This window comes from Rissa tridactyla, chromosome 3 (assembly GCF_028500815.1).
Source record: "Rissa tridactyla isolate bRisTri1 chromosome 3, bRisTri1.patW.cur.20221130, whole genome shotgun sequence".
NCBI classification, from domain to species: domain Eukaryota; kingdom Metazoa; phylum Chordata; class Aves; order Charadriiformes; family Laridae; genus Rissa; species Rissa tridactyla.
In genome coordinates, this window is record NC_071468.1 from 33,901,009 (window position 1) to 33,916,816 (window position 15,808).

Sequence of the window (15,808 nt, forward strand, 5' to 3'; positions counted from 1 at the left end):
ATTAAGACTTCAGTGCTCATATTGAAGTTGTCCACATCGCAGTTTTTCCTCACAATCGTATTTCTGAGCCAACTTCTTGTTTTCAGCCCGTTGTTCAGTGTTCTCATTAAGATGTACTACTTCAGTATTTACAATGTTTTCAGCTGATTCTTCTGAAACAGATTATGTACTACCTTCAATACCACTCTTCATTGGTGATATTTGAAATTCAGATACAGCTTGTTTACTTAGCGGTGCTGGGCATTTCTAATAAATTCTACCTTATTTGAAGAAAGATTATCTTCTCAGTCTCAGGCTATAGTGGCTTTAGTATCTTGCATCAAGTGGAATAATAAGCTACAATTTTATGCAAAATCTGAGAATGTGATTTTAGAAGTTAGGATGTTTAAAGTAGTTTTGAATATCACATTATTTGAATTTCCGCCAAGTAGAAGAATGCAAGATTCAGGCAGGAATAATGCTGATCATTCACCTTGAGAGAGATAAGGAAGGAATAAAATACATTTATTTTATTGGGGAGGAAGGAAGGGGGTTGTCATATCCTTACGTTCTACCTTGCAATAACATTACAATGTCAAAATAATATACTTTAGAAGACTAATGCTTACATGATTATTTTAATAGGTGGGATTTTGTTTTACATTACCACAAAATTTTAGCTTTTCAGCAGTGTGAAACAGTCAGCTGTTGTTCAAAATAACTGATAGGCTATTTAACATACAAGAATAAGCTTTGTTCCTTTATACCTGTTGGCAGAAAACTTTGGTAACGAGGAGGTACTATGTTATTTGACCTAAGTTTGCAGTATGATAAAGATGCTTTTCCCATAGCAAACTATTCAAGTCTTGTGCGTATCTTTCACCTGCTTGATATATTAAAAAACAAAAACAAAACCCAAAAAAAAACCACAAAGAAATTACCAAAAAAAAAACCACCAAAGAGAAAAGCAAAAAATAAAAAAGCCAAAACCAATCTAGAAGTTTGCTCTACTGTTACAGTTTCATAAGACACAAAAATCTAAATAAACTAGCTTTTAAAGCTAATTATGAAGCAGTATCTTGTGTTACTATTAATATTGTTACTTTGATTATTCTCTAAACTCTTTAAAGCAAGGAAGCGTAACTGAGGTGCGTCAAAGTATTGCCGTTAGTAATGCTCTGTTGGTTAGCCTGCAGCACGTTCTGTCCAAGCAGCACAGCTCAATCAATACCTTCCTCGCCTGAGAGAGATGAAGGACTCTTTCTGGCGAGCCAGTCTGTGTGCGCTTACAAACGTTCCAAGATTGTTCCCGTGTTTTGTCAAATTCTGTGCTTCTGATGCTGGATAGAACGAGAGCACTTATTGTTGTCGGATCCTCATCATTGCTTATCTATTTAGGGTTGATACTGTGCTTGTGAATTGACAAAAAGAAAGTAATCTGAAAAGACTGGACCAAAATACATCTCTGCCTGTAATTTCAAGGAGGAGGCATACCCTTAGCTGAAGGTGTCTAACAGACCTTCTAAAACTGAAAGGCTGAGGGACTTGGATCTTTTTAGTCTGGAAAAAAGAAGACTGAGGGGGGATCTTATCAACGCTTATAAATACTTAAAGGGTGGGTGTCAGGAGGATTGGGCCAGGCTCTTTTCAGTGGTGCCCAGCGACAGGACAAGGGCTAAGGGGCACAAACTTGAGCATAGGAGGTTCCATCTAAACATGAGGAGGAACTTCTTTACTTTGAGGGTGTCAGAGCCCTGGAACAGGCTGCCCAGAGAGGTGGTGGAGTCTCCATCTCTGGAGACATTCAAAACCCACCTGGACGCATTCCTGTGCAACGTGCTGTGGGTGACCCTGCTCTGGCAGGGAGGTTGGACTAGATGATCTCCAGAGGTCCCTTCCAAGCCCTATCATTCTGTGATTCTGTCAACTGAAAGATTCTTTCAAATTTCATGTTTACTTTCTCTGAACAGCAAACTGTTAGTCCCCTGAATAATTTGATTATAATCTTTTCAGTGCATCTTCAGTGTCAGTTTTGTGAGTAGAAACCTTGAGGTCTTACGCCTGTGTGTCTACCATGCTTTTGCTATGGGTGTACCTGACCGCGCCACTTGCAAAAGCACTGGAGATTGTCCTTGGCATATTAAGAAAAACTGAGGTGGATATGGTTTTGCCTTCATAATGTGAATCCCAAAATATGGCTTTTCATGTACCATCTTGCAGCAACAGACTGGTTCACATGGGCAGGTCTGGGGAAAGAACTGCTGATTCCCTGGCTGTCAACCAAGAGTCCTGCGGTGCTCTTTGCAGGCACTTATCACAGTTACATAGTGAGGGCTAAGTTCTGCTTTACTTTTAAAATACAGGTTCACCTTTTCTCCAGTTTTTTACTTTTTCTACACAGAATGACTTGCAGGAATTTTGCTACTGTGATAACTAATTGATCTGGAAGTCAATATAAATTAGCGAATTTCTTTCTTTCAAGTCATGATAATAAAAGTAAGTTTTTAATGTGAAATTTTAAGCGTACTTTATATCAGTTTTGTAATTTTAATCAAAATATATAATAGTTGGTTTATTTTAAATGAAACTATTATATAAACTAAAACAAGCGGAGGTCAAAAACTGGCAATTTTAGCGATGTCATGATACTCAGGTAACTTAGTTGTCTCTTGCAGTCATTTGCATGTAATAGGTGTAATTTTTTAAATTAGTATTTTAGGCAGGTTTTTTTCTATGTATGGTAAAGACAAACGAATATCAGTAATAACAGTCGTTGAGGCTTGCTTATAAGAGTTCTTTCATAAGGCACTCAAGTCTTGAAGTGTCGGAGGAAGTTGGACATTAGTATTGTAAATAGCTATGAGGTTTTTTTATGTTTAAAGAAAATAATATCTCAGGACTGAAAGCTGTGTATCTTTTCAACTTAGTATGTTGAGGAACACAAGCCAAAACGATGCTGTTGGTGAATGGCCAATATGTTGGAAGTATAATTATGACATGTAAGCGAAAGGTTGTTTTATACTGTAGACGGGGGATATTGCTTAAGATAGATACATCCTGATACTTCTTAATTGAACTGAATTAATTTAATACAAAGCTTTCTGCAGTGTGGGTAATCCATTCTGTGGGGTAATGGTATTTGTTCTAGGTAGTTTTCTGTGTTGCTGGTTCCATGATTTATTGAGATGATGAACCATATATTCCGTTTAGGATTTTTCAAAATTTTTGTAAGAACTGTTGGATCTCTTCAGAAAATGTGGGAATCAGACTGAATCAAGGTTAATTATTGAAGGTGAAGCCCGCAGGGTATTACAGAAGGTGAATAGGTCACAGTGTTCAAGAGCAGCTCTATTTGATTTTTAATTAGAGTCTAGAAGTATAAGTTATACACCAGGAATGAAACCCAGAGGTATCTTCGTTTCATAACATTTGACTGTTCAGATATCAATTTTTTCTGTTATTAATAAAATATACACCAACAAAGACGTTGGTATCCTGTACATCCGGATTTAGAATTAGAAACAGTCATAATAAAATGGAATGAATTTTTGGCTTCTGCAGAGAAGCCTTGCTGATTTACTGGGTTTATCCTGGCTGTATGAAATCTTTCATACAAAGAAAGGTGGTAAAAAGTATAGTTGGTAAAGGGATTTTTTTAATTATTATTATTATTATCTAAACCCTTCATGAGCACACATTTGCACTAACAGACCATTTCTGATCCAGAAGCCCCCTCATTTTTGTTCTGGCAAATTAGTCCAGAAAGATTTCTGATAGATTTCATAGCTCTTTAATTTTATTTCTTTTTCTTAAATTGTACTGGAGCATCCTGAATAGTTGCAATTTTGCTGTGAAATTTATATTCTTTTTACTCCTTTCGCTATTTTAATTTTTTTTAACAGTTACTCAGTTCTTACAGACCTGTACACTATAGTCCAACTGAATAATTTGTATTTTAGTGCGTAGAAGTTTGTCATGCTTAACTCTTTTGCTACTTACCTTTTTTTTTTTTTCCCCTATAGGTATATTCGAATCGTTGGGACCCACAACACAGTGAACAAAGTTTTCCATATTGTGGCATTTGAATGCATGTTCACAAACAAAACCTTTACTCTTGAGAAAGGCCTGATAGGTAAGAGATAAAACTGTTTACATGAACTGTTGCGAATGCTTGCCTTTTAAGACTGGCCGTCGCTGCACTCTACTTCTGTTTCCTCACAGAAATCTCTAACTTGAGTTAAATGATACTGTAAGCATAGAATTGGTTGGCTCGTCCTTGCGATTTCTTTGAAATTCCAGTTCTGTGGATTAACTAGTGATGCTGCAGGAATGCTAAAGTTCAAATTAAATCAGCTGCTGCCACTGGCAATTGAGTCACTCTGCTGCTAATCCAGTTTCTCTTTGCATGTCTTAGTATGCATGCTCTTGCATCCCGCTAGGTTAGCCTGAATTCTGTAACGAGGATGGAGTAACCAGAGCTATTTATTGCAGTGAAAGATGGATTCGAGCATTTAGGGCCTCTTACACAGCTGAATTTCAACTGCTGAAAGTAAACTCTCATGTGTTGATTTTCCCCTAAAGAGTCGTACACATGCTTAGCCATGGCAGAACGTTATATTGGCTACCCATATTCTCAGAAGGCCATGTTGATGGAGCTTTCTTACCTCTGGAGCTCCACATAGCTTATATAATACTGATTTAAGTACCTCTACGTATTACTGCTTTACTTAACGTAGAAATCCCCAACAGACCAACAATACTGAGTGATAGACTATGTCAAAGTAAGATTTTATATGGATTTTTTTTAATAGTTTGAACAGGGTGCTTTCTGTGCTTTCTTCCATATAAACGCATGCAAATGAGATCCTAAAATTCATTGGGGAGAGTTTTGTGCACCTTTTAGTATTTGTCTAGGTGGGATTTCCCACAGTTTGCTACTTCTGGTATGAAGTTGAGAATTTCAGCAGAATTCTGAATTCGTTCTGGTTTTAAACATATATTTAAATTTTAAGTATGTACCTACAATAGATGGAAGGGAAAACAGTTTTCAAAAAAGCACAAGACAGAAGATTTTGGTAAGACATATTTATTTTAAATGTTTTTCTGAGAAAACTGTAATATTGATCTGTGAAAAACTGGGACCCAACTCCTTCAGCCCGTTCGCTATGTGTTATGCAAAGGCATCGCATGGTTACGCTTGATCTCATAACGTGTGCTGTGTAATTTCATGGTGTCTTTTTAGAAGCATAGAATAAATAGCCTGACAAATCACACTTTACTAATTTTTATGTTATATAGCCCCAAAATGTACAAGTTGACCCATAATGCAAATAGAAAGATTTCCCTTTGTTTTAGGGGGTTTGCAATAGTATTGCAATTGCTGTTGACAAGAAAATAGAATAAGCAGTGAGGAGGAACTGTGTTTAAAGAAAACATCTACCTTCAGTAAGCTAGTTAGGGGAGAAACAAAATATTTCATAAAACCTTTGAGCTAAATTTCATATTTAGCACTGCCAGCTATGAACTTTTTAAGAACTTTATACAAAATCAGAGTTACTGTTTGCAAATAAGTGATGCATATATCTATATATATTTGATTTAAGATTATCAGTCTTATTTAGCAAATACTTAATTTAGGACTCAAATAACATATTTGCTTTCCTTTTTTTTTTTTTCTGTGTGTGTTAAGCCAAAGATTGTTTGGTTGTAACAGTAGGCAAGGTAGTGAATCCGTGTATGTTTTTGGAAGTGTACCTGTACCGTAATTGACTTGTCTTTCAGATAGTCTCTTGCTATTTTGTGATTTGGTGAGCATTTTGGTGAGAAACTATTTGATCTGTTTCAGCATTTCATGAGTTTCAAAGATAATCCAGTGGATGGAGACTTTATATAGCTTTATTAAAATTTATCTGTTTATGAAATTTTTTTGTAGTTACAGAATCTTGCAGGTAAATAGAGTTTGGACTACATAATAGTAAGTATCCATTGTTGTTCATGGTGATCAGTGGAACTATGCTGTCATTCAGTGTGGGTAAATGAAGCTTTTGTGCATGTAAGTCATTGGAAGTGGTCTACATAAAGCAAAGAGAGGCCTGTAGAGTTTTTTATATTGAAGGGATGATAACATACTTACTGAATTCTTACTCTCTTAGTTTTCTATTGAGTAGTTAATTGAAAGAGGGATGTGGGCCAACTTCTGATTGTAAATGAGGTGGAAACAGTTGGATACATGACCTTGCAGAATTTATGGTGAGAAAAGGACAAATGGAAAGACTTTGGAACTAAATGAGGGCAGTCCTGTTGTGAAATGGGGCAGGGGCACAAAGGTTGTACCTCCAGAATTTATGGCCATCAGTGTTACCTGTTCAAAAATAATCTCAACAGCTTTGATCCAGTGACCTTATATCCATTTAATGTTTTGGTTTACATACCTGTGGTTGTTACTGTAAGGTAAAATGTTATCTGGCTCCCTTGATCAAGAAGACTGTCCCAGTTCCACTTCTATAATAAAATCTGTGTGACTACCAATAGGGTAGTTGGCACAGATTTATTTTATTGCTCTAATGAGGATCTGTAATGTTTGTTTCTATTTCTGCAGTGACTGGATAGGGTAAAGTGAACTGGAATCAGTTAGGAAATCTCCACGAAATATATGAAATGGCAGTAATCAGAGTAGGTTGCTTTTTAGATTGACTGAGTCTAGAAGCTTTCATCCTCAACTGTTGAAAAGCAGTATTAGGTAATACTATTGGATTACTTGTTTATGCAGTATGGTATTAAATATGGTGTTAAATTAGGTTGGAACAAACACAGCTGCTGTTTCTATAACTTGTTTTTTTAAGAAAATTAAATGTTGGTTGGCCCTTGAAGGCCATATGGTACTTTCAGAAAGGCTTTGTGAAAGTACCAAAACAACACTGAAGATAACACGTAAAGAGTTTGTCATTTGAAACCTCATTCCAAAGAAATAAGGCCATTGAGGCATTTGTTTAGAGATCTTATATGGAGATTTAAGAGTAATTATTTATTTAATCTTCGTGAAACCTATTCAACTTGATCAGAAAGAGGGTATATATAAAGAGGGTAATTTATCAGATATATTACTACTGATACGTAGTATCTATGTAATGGCTGTCACTGTAAAGTGAAGATTAGAAGGCTGGTAAACACATCATAAAAATGAAGCACTGTTTCATGATAACAGTAATTTTATGTTTCTGTGTTTTTGCCTACAAGGTTTTCATGATAAATTATTTACTTGACATATTGTGTTTAAAAGTTAACATTGAAGATGATTTACATAGTTACTTTATCCAATACTGGATGCAGTACTGGCGTGACCCATTGGTAGCTGAGTAACAGTTTTGAAGTAAAAGTAGCAAGAAATGCTCTTTCTAGCACTGTCTGGTGTTTTAGTGTTGTTTTACACTTTGTTGTCTTGTGAAATGAGGTAAGTGACAGAAAATTAATTCAATCAATGAAATTATTCCCTAAAGCAGATATTAGGGTTGAGATGTATTTTTCCTTTTGGCATAGTATTCTCTCTGAATGTGTAAGTTAGTTAACAGTTCTGCATATTGGACTCATGACATCAACATAACTGTTTCATTTAAAAGAAATGTAAATGTTTTTTAAATCTCCAAAGCGTAGTGTTTGCTTTTATTGAACTTCTGCTTCTGAAATCTTGAATGGTCTTTAGTCATTAATATTTAATGTAGAATCCAAAAGAAATGAGAATTTTCAGAAGCAAGAGCTGATGTACTCCTTTGGAGGCAGAAGTGGTACCCAGTGGGATGTGATGTTTTGCAAAAGCTTCTACTCTGCCCAGTGGTAAGAAGCTGCAACAGTGGGCATAGGGCTGCTGCTGTGCACTCCCTTTTTTGTTTTGGATTTGTTTGTTGTTGTTTTTTTCCCCACATAAATATAGGAAACAATTCCTCTCTTCTGCCTCAAAGGGGAAAAAAATGATAACCTCGCTTAGTGCTTTTACTGAGTGCAGTACTCATTGCTGCGGGGGAGTCAAGGACTCTGCAGGCATGTGGGCTGGACCAGCCTACCATCCTATTTTGAGCCTGGTTAAGGTCATAGGCAGTGCAGTGTGGAAGGCTTTTATATGAAGTTGTGTTTATCTGTAGTCTGTCTCGGTCTATCAGACTGTCTTGTAGCTTGTACGTTACACACGAAAGGAAGAACAGTGAAAAATGACTGAAGAGCAGGAGATGGAAATAAAATACTGCAATGTCCTTGGTCACCCTCCAGGGAATGTTGTTCGGTACTTATGAATCATTGTGAACCTTCATTTGTGTGCTGTTCAATGCCTTAGGAGAACTTGTTTTAAAAGGGAAAAAATGAAGTGAATAAATAGTCATTCACTTGTCTTTTACTCACTGGCACTTACTGGAAGAAAAAAAATAAATTAAATGTATAACAGAGAGAAACCAGTTATATCAGTTTCCTAGTGTGTGGTTCAGCTTTGTAAAAGATTGCTCTATCTATCTCCAAGGAAGCAGTGAGAGATGCTATTTTTGTGTCTAGTTTAATGTTGATTCCACACAAAGCTATCACATTTTGCTGCTTCTTTTTTTTAAAGGTTAGCCTTCTTTCAAAACCATGCAGGTTTACCCAGCAATGTAAGTCAGCCCTGTTGCAAGTTTAGCCTTAGGAAATTATGAAAATTTGAAGACAATCTAAACATGGCAGGGATTTTTTTTTTCCTCTTTCTACAGGAAAGGACAGCCACGTGGTCAGTTTAGTTACTGCTACCCATTCTTCAACAGAGATTTGTTCATATGGTCCCAGCTACTATTTTTATTTTTATTTTCTTCCTATTTCCAGTGCTGTAATGAAGGATGCGTACTTCCTAGGGCTCTTTGAAACAATTGCTACTTCTGAAGGCCTTCTTCAGGCAGAATGTTTGATGGGAGAGCCCAGTAGCTAGCCAATCGGTTGGCAATTAAAAGTATGGCCAGTTCTAATGACTTGAATGCTTTTGTTATAATATATTTGATTGGAAATCATGAGCTCTAGCAGATATCAACTGAAAAATCAGGCTTCTCTGAAGTTATTCTAATCCAAACTGACAACTGGACGTAGACAAATATTACTGGGATTTTCTTCTCCAGCTAAATATGGCTTGCAGAAAGCTTTTCACTGAAACAAATGGAAATGCTGTTGGTATTTGTTTGAAGTTGATATTTCTTGAGTTCTTGATTGATTTCTTGATTGAAGGTTCAAATGAAATGTAGCAATGTCATCAGCAAGTTTCAGCTCAAGAAAATAAGAAAAGTATGTGAAAGGGGAGACAGGACTTTGAGAGTGTACTTTTAATTAACTGAAAAGTCTGTAGGCTTAGTATTTTCTATCATGTGAAAATAAACAAGTGCTAATTTGTATACTGAATAAAGATTAGACTTAGCAAATCTTTTGGCGTTTGGAAAATAATGAAAGCAAAATGCCCAACATCCTTTTAATTATTCAATACAATAAAATCAAGCCCTGGAATAATAGTGACGTCCCTATTTATTTATTTATTTATTTTCTTTGGTCTCAGCTTTCTTTTTTCTAACCATCACTTCCTAGTGAGGAAACTTTGCTCAGCTCAGTTCAGGTAGAGAAGGAGTGCAATTTTACCATTAAAAATGGAGTGACTGAAAGCTGAGCATTTAGCAGATGTCAGCACGAGAGAAAAATCACTCCTTCATATTAATTAAAACAAAAATTTATTCCTTCTGGTATAATTTCTTGTTTATAGTTTCTTCACAAAGTGCTGGATTTGTTAGTGTCTTAAGAGAATTCAGTAAAATGAACAGTTGTGTTGCAGTGATGACACTTTATCTGAGAACCTATGACTGCAGTATAAGTATCTTCAGCAATCCGTAATGCTTTAAATTACTGCCTTCCTATAAAATAAGACTATTTAGTAGATTTGCTGTCTCTCTGTATGTTTATTTTATTAATTGAATTAAGGTTCATGAATGGCTGGTTCTGTGAGCTGGTGCAGGACCCCACTCCATTCTTTTCCTTCATCTGTCATTTTTTCCCGCGTGTTAGCCAACTGAAGTTACAGTGGATGGGCAGAAAGCAAAATCGGACCTTTCCAGACTGTGAGATGAAAGGAAGTACTTCACACTCAGATATGGAAGTCAGTTAACAACGGCTGCATTTTTTTTTTCTGAGTACTTCAGGGGGGTGAAAAAATTCTTATGGAAAATCAAGTATGTGAAAAATAAAGAAAAAAAAAAAGGCTTAAAGAGTGATAAATAAATATGACTGAGGCTGGGGGATCTCTAAAGACAGTTGAATAACATATCTATCTTATCTTTAAATATAGCCAGTATAGATGGCCCTTAGGCCATACCTTGAAAATGACAACCCTTTATAAGAATACTATTACTAGAATTAAATATTAAATATGCTGCCAAACTGCTCATTGCTCCATACTGCAGCATAGGACAAGGAGACAAGAAAACAAGTCTTAATATATGTTTTGATGCTGCTGTCCTGTGACCTCAATCATCTTCTCCTTTTGTTGGCTTACAGAATGTGTATGCTTTGTTAACGCACATCTTTTCTGTTCCCTAAAAGCAAATCAGATTTGTCAGAGCAAAACTGCTGTACGAACAGTTGAAAAAAACCAATTTCCTTATTTGCAAATCCCCTCTTTCACTTTCTCTTACAACATTGGTTACTGTAAAAGCTGGTTAGCTGGTGGATTAAAAAAAAGAAACAAAAATGGAAACAAGACTGTTGGTTTTGGCAGTATGTTTTTGTAAACAGGCGACCTAAATTGAAGCAGAAATTCTAATGGGAAAAAGGAAGAGAACCAGAAGACTTGAAAATACAGCACAGAGTCGAGTCCCCTCCAGATGGTATTTTTAATAAATTTATCAAGCGGATATAAAAGATGATAATGAACATTCAAAATAGGGAGTGGCGGACCCCTCTAGAGAGAAGGAACAGTATGGCACCTTCTGCACACTGCAATTAGTTAGAATCACTTTCTAATTAACTGTTGTAGGGAAGACCATAGAATTATATTAAAAACACACTAAGGCAGTTTTTGTGTGGTTGTTAAGGAGTTTGACTAATCAGGGTAACATCTTCTTAGGAGGTCACAGATTAGTGCAGAAATCTAAATGTGAGAAGGAATGGGATGATGCTCAGAGGGCATGCGGGTGAAATACTGGATAAACTGAGCTGTGCTGTTTTCAATTAATGCCTTACATAGCTCACAGGGTGTCCGGAATATGCCATAGGGCCTCAACATGAACAATGGTTTTGACACTTCATCTTTCATTTGTTTTTTGTTTTTGGTTTTTGTTTTTTTAACCAAGATTTCAGTGCCTTCCTCTTCCTACAAAAAGCAGCAATGTATAAAAGATGCTTTGATGCCTATGTGAAATGGATACTCAAAGAATTTCCCTTACTGCCAAGGAATAGGGGAAGAAAAGGAAGCCAAGGCAAACTTTATTTCAACGCCAGCGCTCTTAGTTTGCATTGTTAGTCTTTGCTTTATGGAGATTGTTCCCAGTGAAGTACTTCTGATGTCTACCACCTGCTTCCCCATAAGAATCTGGGAATTTCTGAATGTCTCTTTTCAGTAATAGGGAATCAAGAGGTTTCTAGAATAATAATACAGTGGATTTAGTAATTTTTTATGAGCAAAGAGAGATGATAGTACATTGAATAGTGCAGTAAATTTTTCAGAAACTGTTGTTTTTCCACAGCTTGGTTTATTATTTGGCAACAAGCTTGCACTTTTTCCCCCCCGTGTGTTTTATGGTAGTTTGGTTGGTTGGTGATTTTCTTAAGATAATGCTTGACACCACTAGCACACTTAAAACACAGAATCCTAGCTCTTTATGGAAAATAATGTCTTTCTTGGGTGCTGGAAACTCTTAAAATTACCTCTGAAATTCCACACACCCATATTTCAGCCATTTTCAAATGTTGTAGTATTTTAAATACATATTTTACAGACAATTATTAAAAGTATGTAGTTATCAGTGTGCAGTGGACTTAAAATGGTACATTTGCATCTATACTATACATCATTTGTTTTCTCGTGAAAATTCAAAAGTGTTGGGTTTACGTCTTCTGTATTCTCAAATTTTTTTGTGCCATTTTTGTTTTGGCCTATTTGTTGTTCTTTTTCTGATTCTCAAAAATGTTTAGTGTGAGGTGCTGTGAATTTGGAAATTTTGTTAAATTGATCATTGTCATTCAGATAATTTTTGGTAAAATTTTTTCCTCTCTTAAATTGCATTACCACACAGATTGGTTGTCCTTTATCAGAGGTTGACACGCAAAATCTTAGCTTTTATTAAATACAACCTGTGCTGAAAGACTTTTTGTTATCATTTAGATAAAACAATCAGTGCTTTTACCATTTTCTCAAAAAAAACCCCAAAAGCTCAACAGGCAACCTTGATTTTTACATGTTCAGAGAGCATCATTTTTTAGCCTTATTAATTTTTTGATTGAGAAAGAATAGAGTTCGAAAAGTTGAGGAGGTTGGCTGAAAACTGAGCTTTTTAGGAAAGTTCTGGACTTGACTAGAGCATCTTAAATAGCTTTTTCTTTTTTTTTTAATGTTCATCTGTCATCTTGTTGGAAGGTGACTTTCAAAAAGCTTGGGATTCTCTCTGGAATACAAACAGAAAGGAAGTACCATACTTGGTTAAATGTTAACAAAGGGAAATAATAGGTGATTCCAAAAAAAAGTGTTGAAGCACTTGTAAAACAGTGCTGGAAAAATGCTCTATGCACAAGAAAATACATGTCCTTCTTGCAGCGTGCTCCCAGAGGAGTTGCCCTTGTCTTGATCTTTGATGACATTGCTGAAATTATGTCAATTTCTAACTATACTATGAATGCTGTTTGATTTGAAAGGAAGGGGAAAACTATTTATTGTTGGATTTAAATCAGATTAAGCAGGACTAAGTAAATACAAGAACGTTCCTCTCCTTGGAAAGTTTTTTAGAAACCAACACTAGAGTTACGTCCTTCGCTAAAGAATAACAACTCCCAAAATTACCCTTTTTTTTTTTTTTATTGCCGAGTATGTGATGTTCCCCTGCTTCTAAAAATGCCTAGTAAAGGGTTATATTATCCTCTATCTAATTTGGTTTGTAACAGCAGTTTCCAAGCTAGAGCGTTCAGTTTGGGATGTACCAGGGAGAAGGAAGAACTGAAGTTAGATGATGCTGACACATAGAGTACAGTATTGGATGTGTACACTGACGGCAAGAGGGGCTGTAGAGGTGAAAGACAGTTCATTATAGATGTTGCAGCACAAGGTAGTAGTTTAGCACTGGCCTAGAATTGAAGTCTTAGTGGTTTGGTTTGGGTTGGGGTTTTTTTGTTTGTTTGTTTTGTTGGTTTTTGTTTGTTTGTTTTTTTACTGAAAGTCCCTTCCTTTTGTCGTGATTTTCCCAGGAAGGCTTTTACTAATTTGAAAATACTTTGAGCTCCCTAACTTGCTCATTTTCCCCTGTAATATTCAAATAACTGCATCTAAGGTGAATGAAAGAAGACAAATTTGCTATTCTGCAGTAATACCTTTGACTTTCTTTGGCATAGCAGGCTACTGCATGCTGTCATTTTTTATGGCTGCATATAGGATAGAAAAAAGAATTATCCAGCAAAGATCTCTGATGAAATTAACATGGGGGGGTGGGGCGGGGAAGTACTGAATAATTCCATTATTATCTCCTGAGGAAAATCATTATCCTGAGTTTTGGCCTTCATTTTTTCAAGAGGATGGGTTCTAAGTAGTTTCTTTTCTTTTACTATTGGGGTATTTATAATTTCTTTTTTGTAGCATTCAGTCATACCTTTTTCCTGTCTCTTGACTGAGTAAGAAATACTTCTGTGCCTGCTGTTCCATTTGTGTGGCAGACCTCTTGTAGTCCTCCTTCCCTCTTGTAGTCCAATACTTGTATTGAAGGATTTTGTAAATATTAAAAAGCATTTTCATTTTCTAAATTCTGGGGTGCAATTTCTGATCACAGTCAGGCAGACTGTCAGAAGTATTAAGAGGTATGTGTTGAGAATAGTCTCCTGAGTTGTGAGACTTCAAGCCTTGGTTTTGAAGACTTTGAGTCCTGACTTCTCAGAGGTCCAGATCAGTCTCTCTGTCTCTCTCTCTCTTTCTTTTTCCCCCCCCTTTTTTTTTTTGGGGGGGGGGGGGGGGGCGGGAAGGGGAGGTTTCATCATGAAAACAGGAAGAAATTGTTTGAAAATTTCAAAAGTTTTGCTGGACAAGATTTTTTTTTTTTCCCCACTTGTATTAAGAGTGCTTTCATGTCACCAAGACAGAAATCCATCTGTTAATTTACCAAGCTATTCTGGGATCAATGCTGTAAAAATTATATGTACCACTTGGTTCATGTTAAATAAGAGTTAAATTTCCTTGTGTTGCTCATCCTTTTTTTTTTTTTCTTGTTTCCAGTTCTTTGCCAGAAATAACAGTTCAGATATCAATGATCTTTTTCTGACTGTGTGTCTGTTGTCTTTGTGTTTTTACTTCACAGTTCCCACTGAAAATGTTGCAACAATTGCAGATTGTGCCAGTGTGATTGAGGGTGTAAGTCGCAGTCGCAATGCCTTGTTGAATGGAGACACAAAAAACTACGATTGGGATTCTGGGTACACGTGCCATCAGCTTGGGAGTGGAGCTATTGTAGTACAGCTAGCACAACCCTACATGATCGGATCAATACGGTAAGAGGGATTATTTTTCTCTAAATTAAGAGCAACAGTGAAACTTTTGCTGAGCACAGTTATTTTCTTTAGAATATATGACATTTGGAAATGACGGCAATTAGGGGACTAGTTTAGTAGTTGCCATTTGTCTTCTTACTTGAGTATAATGGGCATGTTAAGAATTAGATGTGTGAATTATATGTTGAGATACAGCAGTGTGATTCCAGAAAATATTATATTTCAGAGGCATAATAATAGTAGTCAAATTGTAAGATTAAAGGTATATACTTACATTAAAGTAGAAATTTAATTGCAGCCTCACTTGTGGTCAAAGTGCGTGCAGTTCCTCATATCCACCTCATTGTGGAAACAGAAATATTTATTGAAGAAAGCCCTCATCTTGAGTCAGCCACGTTTACTTTTCACTATACAATTAGTACCAGGTCTTACTTGAACAAGGAGTGTATAATAAAGGTACAGTAACCTGAAAATTGCTTTACAGTGTTGGATTAATGAATGTGTTTAGATCTGGATTGAAGTTCTTTGGGCTATTTCTACAGTGAATGTCTGTATACCTATGAAGAACAAACTTTTGGCTAATGTAGAAACTTTGGAAATAGATTGGAGAACGGGCTCGTTCACAGGTGAAGACAAAAACATTCTTGCCAACTTCAGATTCTCTGGCTGTAAATGCTTTTTTTTTCTTTTATAAAATCAGGCATAAACCTCTTCTTAATGGCTTCCTATTTTTTATAAATTTAGAATGTGTTGTCAGGGAGTTAAGTTGTATTCTCTGTGACAATGAAAAAAAAGGGAAAGGTTTCTGAAGTTAAGAATACCAGTGAGCAAAGGCTGAAACCCCAGGTGAGCTACTGGCTCTCAACAGAGACTATGCACATAGGAAGGTATTGCTAGGAGCGAGCTCAGTGCCATCCGCCTGTTGGAGTTGCCTCTTCAAACTGACTGATGAGCAAGTGAGACTTGAAAGCTTTTATAGCTGCCAATTTCTGTTTTGTGTGTTTTGATTTTGGCTTGTGGCATTGTTATGCCACATATGGTTATAGCTCTTTGAAGATAAAGTTTAAAATCAGACAGCCAGACACATCTCTAACCTAATAAAAGT

At 36.2% G+C, this 15,808-nt stretch overlaps 1 protein-coding gene across 2 annotated transcripts in view; it reads left to right on the forward strand.

Annotated features, from left to right (window-relative positions):
• BTBD9 (BTB domain containing 9) overlaps positions 1-15,808 on the forward strand; it is a 118,207-nt gene that overhangs the window by 69,628 nt on the left and 32,771 nt on the right. For both annotated transcript variants that reach the window (XM_054196875.1, XM_054196876.1), the window contains exons 8-9: positions 4,002-4,111; positions 14,514-14,703. In XM_054196875.1, coding sequence (XP_054052850.1) covers positions 4,002-4,111; positions 14,514-14,703 — 300 coding nt within the window. The remainder of the gene's footprint in view (positions 1-4,001; positions 4,112-14,513; positions 14,704-15,808) is intronic.